Source organism: Cucurbita maxima, unplaced genomic scaffold (genome assembly GCF_002738345.1).
Source record: "Cucurbita maxima cultivar Rimu unplaced genomic scaffold, Cmax_1.0 Cma_Scf00020, whole genome shotgun sequence".
NCBI lineage: Eukaryota > Viridiplantae > Streptophyta > Magnoliopsida > Cucurbitales > Cucurbitaceae > Cucurbita > Cucurbita maxima.
Genome location: NW_019272036.1, coordinates 1,683,626 through 1,690,274, shown reverse-complemented (window position 1 = coordinate 1,690,274; position 6,649 = coordinate 1,683,626). Strand labels below are relative to the sequence as shown.

Below are 6,649 nucleotides of genomic sequence, written 5' to 3'. Positions count from 1 at the left end.
TTCTACTCTTCAATTAACACGGGATCGGATAGTTGTATTCTAAACAAATATTTAGGAAAGCTTTTATATATGGTTTAGAAATTATATAAAATAAAAAAGAAAAATGTAATAAAAATGAAGTTTAGGGGCATTTATGGAATGGTCTGTTACATGCCACTTTCCATCTGTAAGAATCAGAAAGAAGATTGAAAGTGATGGAGAAGGGAAAGTTGTCATTAACCATCTTCAACCTCCTCTCTCTCTCTCTCTCTCTCTCTCTCTCTCTCTCATGGCTATATTAATCTTTCCACGCCCCTTTCATTTCTTCAGAGCTCTACTTCTTCATTTCAGAGCTCTTCACTTTCCAATTCCCATCTCCTCCGCCATTTTTGTTTTTTTACAGACCTTCAATTTCCTCATCAATGGCGTCTCCGCCGGACACCAGTAAAACCATCAAGCTCGAGCGCTACAACAGCTATCTCCGGAAGCTCAACAGCACAAAACTCATCAACGCCTCATCTAAGCTTCTATTCCGTGCTACTCTTCTCGTCGCTTTAATTCTCGTCTTCATTTTCACTATCAATTACCCGCCGCTGTCTGCCGACAGCGGCGGCGGCGGTGGAAACCACCTTCATACTCACCGGAATTTCATTTCCTCGGCGTTTTACGGCGGGAGAGGTCAAGGCGGTGCGGCTTGGGAGAAACAAGTCCGGCATTCCTCCACTCCGCGCCGTCCTAATGGGATGTCCGTACTTGTTACCGGCGCGGCGGGTTTTGTGGGTTCGCATTGCTCGATGGCGTTAAAGAAGCGAGGCGACGGCGTTTTGGGATTGGATAATTTTAATAATTATTACGACCCGTCGTTGAAACGAGCGCGTCAATCTCTTCTTCTGAAACACCAGATTTTCATTGTAGAAGGCGACTTAAACGACGCCGCATTGCTGTCTAAACTGTTCGATGTGGTCCCGTTCACGCATATCCTCCACCTGGCGGCTCAAGCGGGTGTCCGTTACGCTATGCAAAACCCTCAATCCTATATCAGTTCCAACATTGCCGGTTTTGTGAACCTTCTAGAAGTCGCCAAAGCCGCCAATCCACAACCGGCGATTGTTTGGGCTTCGTCTAGCTCCGTTTACGGCTTAAACACTGAAAATCCCTTCTCGGAGCTTCACCGGACTGACCAACCGGCGAGTCTCTACGCGGCGACGAAGAAAGCCGGAGAGGAAATCGCTCATACGTATAATCATATTTACGGACTGTCACTCACCGGACTCCGATTCTTCACCGTTTACGGCCCGTGGGGGCGCCCTGACATGGCGTACTTCTTTTTCACTAAGGACATCCTCCAAGGGAAACAAATCGATATCTACAAAACTCATGACGCGAAAGAGGTGGCGCGTGATTTCACGTACATCGATGATATTGTAAAAGGCTGTTTGGGAGCGCTTGACACGGCGGAGAAGTCTACTGGCAGCGGCGGAAAGAAGAAAGCTCCGGCGCAGTTGAGGATCTATAATTTGGGGAATACGTCGCCGGTGCCGGTTGGGAAATTAGTGTCGGTGCTTGAGAATCTGTTGAATACCAAAGCTAAAAAGCATATAATTACCATGCCACGAAACGGCGACGTTCCGTTCACTCACGCGAATGTTAGTTTGGCGTTGAAGGATTTCGGGTACAAGCCGTCCACGGATCTACCCACGGGGCTCCGAAAGTTCGTGAAATGGTACGTTGGGTATTATGGAATCCAGTCGAGGGTAAAAAAGGAAATGGAAAAAAATAGTAATCAGTTGCCCGAGGAATCCGCTTGATTTTTTTTTTTTTGAACTGTCGTCGTCATCGTCACATGGCCTTCGTCGACTTGTCGTTTCCTCTTCTTCTTTTTTTTTTCCTTACTTTTATTATTATTATTATCATCATTATCATCATTATCGTGGTTTCGGCTGTAGAGGATCAAAGGGATCCACAGCTGTTGTTCATGTTGTAGAAAAAAAAAAATAGATATTAAGTTATATTGGAAAATAATATTTTGTAATTTTGATACCAAAAAAAAGGGGAAGAGAGAGAAAAGGGAAATAGGAGAGAGAGAGAAAGTGTGGGGTCCACTGGAATGGGTGTGGATCTCAGCCGTTCGATTTCTTGTAATCACAGATCAGAAATGATGATATCAAAATTTCCATTTTCCATCAATATTATATTATTCTTTTTTTTCCTCCTTTATTTATTTTTAATTACTAATTTACCCAAATAATTTCATAAATTTTAAAAATATCTAATACTCTCTTGTAACATATAAATAATTAATTTAAATTAAATTCTATACATTTTTATTTTAGGTCTACTTAATTTTTGAATGTAAAAAAAAAAAATATTGAATATGTTTAGAAGCAAATTTAGTTTTAACCTTAATAATAAATATTTTTAAATTCAAGGATTAAATAAATATATGGATTTTAAAAAATTTAAGGATTAAATAAAGATCTAGATTGACGTTGACATATCTATATTTTATTGCCATACAGATACAAGTTAAAGGCTACACCCACGAACTCTAAGCTGTGAATTGGGTAATTCCGCTTATAATCTTTCAACAGACACGAAGCATAAGCAATAACTTTTCAATTTTGCACTAATACACAACCTAACTAGGGTTCTTACCTCTTTAGAACTCAAGGGCACAATTGTACTATCCTATTCGAACAGACATCGAATAATTTATTTTACGACAAAATTATGGTATGAGTAATAGTTTATCGTCGTACATTTTTACTGGTCGAGATATATTTTAATATATAGTTTAATTTTAAAGTACAATATTGTGTTTTTTAAGGAAGAGTTTAAAAGTACTATGTTGATTTAAGGTTGGCTTCAATAACCAATGTGTCACGTGAACATTAGGCAGCCCTTGTGAGTGAATTACCAAAATTATTCGTTACATTAAATGCCTGCCGGAAAGAGCTCATATTTATATGTATAATTTACAATCAATAATTAAATAAATAATCATTTAATGGACATGTTAATTTTATTTATTTTTAATAAATTTTAATTTTATAAAATAATTTCAGAAAATGAAAAGAAAAAAAAAATCGTCATAATTCTGATCGGTGTAGAGGGATCCGAGGTTGTTGTTTTGTGAACTGCTGCGACGGTTGGGTTACCGTGCCTTGTGAACCAAACACCCCTAATTTGTAATGTTATATTTATTCTAAAAGAAACTGAGATTATGTTCGGGTGCCAAGATTAACGTTTTTAATTTATAATATAATTTTATGGGTTAATTATGATAGATAATAATCCGCTAAAATGATTATGTTGGATTATGGTGGCTTTGCTCGAAAGGTAAGACATTTCATTATAATTAGAGATATATACTTTTGAATGAAAGGATCCTGAGTTTATAATAAAAAAATATTATCTTTATATGAGTTTTTTTTTATTTTTTTATAATAAATAAATATTAAAAGGTTTTAGGGGCAAAATAGTCCTTGAACACCACTGACTTTCTCTCTCTAGGATTCCCTTTTTGTCCCACCGACACTTTGTCTCGTTATTGCCTTTCCAAATTATAAATTATAAATCTTTGAAAATATAAAATTTAGTCTCCCTCCAGTTTTAAAGGTTAAAAATGGAAATTAATAAACCTTATTACTATCCGATATTGTCTATTTTAGCTGGTTACATAACATCATTTAACACGACTTTTATTTTTTAATAAATAGCTTTTTACAACTTTATAAGAAATATTTCATTTCTCTCTCCAATCGATGTGGAGATTTCACAATCCACCTCGAGGATCAGCGTTCTCGCTAGCACACCACTATTTAATATTGTTTGCTTTTGTTCATTATGCATCCCCGGCAGTTTCATGATTTTAAAACGTGCCTAACGTAGAGTTTCTGCACTCTTATAATGAATATTTCGTCCTCATCTCCAACCAATCGTAAAAATTGACCGTTTTGATGACTATTTTGAGTTATTAAACATAATGGACTATTTTTCGAAAATTATCAAAAAAATAAGAACAAAATTTAAGTTTTTAAAATTAATGGAATAAATTCTTTTTTTTTTAATTACGGAAAGTATTATAAATAAATATATTTTATTTTGAATGATAAAGGTTAATCTACTTAATTAATGAGTAACTTATATATTACTTTATTATAATCATGGTAATAAGTTACTATTTATCTATTTATTATTTTAATAATTGACATTTGGAATATATACTTAGAGATTTTATTATTATTATTATGTTTTTATTTTATTTGCTTGTTTGAGATATGTCCTTATGCTCGGCCCACATCTAGCTAATATTTGGGCCGAGCCTTGAATTTACTATCGATATCCAGCCCATTTACAGGCCCAATCACAGGGTTGAGGCTCATTGCGGAATGGTTAAACGGTCTTTCAAAGCCCAAGTTTGGCCCAATGAAAATTGAGAATAATAATTTAGATGGTCATAATTATTCAATTTGATTATTGTAATAATTATTTGTATAATTTTATTAAATTTATTTATTTGAGAATAATAATTTACATGATCACTAAATAAATTTTAAAAATCTAAAAATTAAGATATATTATTCATCACAAATAAAAATTACATTAAAATTTAGTTATTTAAATTTACTTAATAAAAATAAATTAATTATTTAAAATTAGGTTCAAAGTAATTATAGAAATTAAATTATGATAATATTTTGATGCAATGCTAAATATAATTATTTAAATTTCTAACTAAATTAAGAGTGATTTTTTTAGTTGAATTATTAAGTATTTAAAAATAAACGTACAAATACACTCATGGGTTCATGTATTGATTGAATATCAACGGGAAATCTGGCGTATAGTTTCCCGAGGAGGGAGTGGCTACCTACTGTAGTTTTGACCAACTACCACCTGTCAATTCCGCTTTGGGGCCACTAAACAAGGAAAGAGAGTTTGTTTATTATTACTTGCAAGATCAGAGTGTATACGAGACTGCAGAGCCCGGGAATGAGGAAGTCCGTTGGCTAGACTTAATGATTGTGAAAGAATTGTTTGACGCTTACCTTCTTTGGGAGCAATCAATGTTAACTTGCCAAAATTGATCAGCCTATACCCGAATCTAAATTGAAAATGAGAAATCTATCGATTACTCCGTATATGGTATATCATACCAAAATCTAAGAGACTACTTTTAGATACGACACGTTACTTCGTGCAAATGAAGCAAAAAAACATGCAAAACTCTTAAGCATTTAGTGCTGAAAAACCGTTTGAACTCTAAAAACGTTACATTGATTAATTTTGGTAACCCTAAAATTTGTGATGTGCCTCGTGATGGGTCCCAATTACCCTCGACTAATCAAACTAAGTTTAGTAGAGCATAATGAATGCAAAGTTGTACATTTTCAACCGTAAGACGTCATGATCTTGATAAACTCATGACAAGATTCTCTTTTGCCAACCGAACACAATTCATGTGGAATCTAAGCTTGTTCGGCCACACGTGTCACTCAATCGTCTACGACTCTAGCCAACTTGTAGTCATCTTATCTTCCAGGTTCCCAACAACATGGCCCCATATCGTGATGTTATTCCAAATCCTAAGATGTCATTGACCATCGTAACTTACTTGAACATGCCTATTGAGAATCAATCCCATGAGTCAACTATATCGTCGGGACATCCCGAACATCCATCCATCTGAGTTAAATCAAGGCATGAACCCTCCCATGTCCATATCGAGTCATTTGTAGATATTGTACCAAATAATGTGTGCAAATATCAACCTCTAACTCATCGGTTGTGGCATAATGTCAACACACCGGTGCTATTTGACACTATCCTCGAAAAATCTATTTCCGAAGGAAGACACCCAAGACACTCGTCTTGCTACGTTCCTCTATGTGTACGTATTTGTCACATGGCAGCTCATTTGGCTGCATGACCTAAAGTGGGGGAGAGCTGACATCACGCCTCCTCTATAGTAAGCTTAAGTAAATCCTTTATTTTTTTATGCAATTTGTCACACTTTATCTCTGATATAGTAAATCCACGTCAGCATTAGTTGTAGTCTATTGAAAGTTATCTATTTTAGCAGTCTCCGCTTTTATTTGTATTTTATTTAATTTATAATTTTTATGACATTTTTTAGAATATACATTTAAATTAATTATAAATCTTAATTAAATGTTTGAAAATAAATAAATAGACGTTTTACAAACGTTTGAAATATACATTTTTTTAGACGTTTTACAAGATGATTGAGATAAGGTCCGGATGGGATATTGCTACAGCCGACGTAATTTATGTTCTTACCTTTATTGTTATATTTTTGGCATCGATTTTAGCTCGAGTTTTTGCAATGATTTTAGGGACTAAATTTATAATTTAACTCGAATATCATAACATGGTTTTGATATAGCTCTATACGGGTTACAATACAATCCACACCGTTAAAGGTCAGCGGAGTTAATCTCTACCGAACGTTTGTAGTTTTTGAGTTCAACACGTGAGGTTTATAGATTTTGAGTTCGACAACACGAGAAGGTGAGGGGAAAATGGTGGTAAAACCCTAATTTACCCCTCTCTCTCCCACACCTGCGTGTGCCCTCCAATCACCCAAAAATATTAATTAAAAAAAAAAAAAAAAAAAAAAAAAAAAAAAAAAAAAAAAAAAAAAAAA

The 6,649-nt window shown here is 34.7% G+C and overlaps 1 protein-coding gene across 1 annotated transcript; it reads left to right on the top strand.

Annotated features, from left to right (window-relative positions):
- Nucleotides 1-265: 265 nt before the first annotated feature.
- On the top strand, nucleotides 266-2,166 carry LOC111494487 (UDP-glucuronate 4-epimerase 6-like). The gene has a single exon (XM_023144427.1). The coding sequence runs from the start codon at nucleotides 402-404 to the stop codon at nucleotides 1,785-1,787; it is 1,386 nt and encodes a 461-aa protein (XP_023000195.1). The 5' UTR covers nucleotides 266-401; the 3' UTR covers nucleotides 1,788-2,166.
- Nucleotides 2,167-6,649: the final 4,483 nt, after the last annotated feature.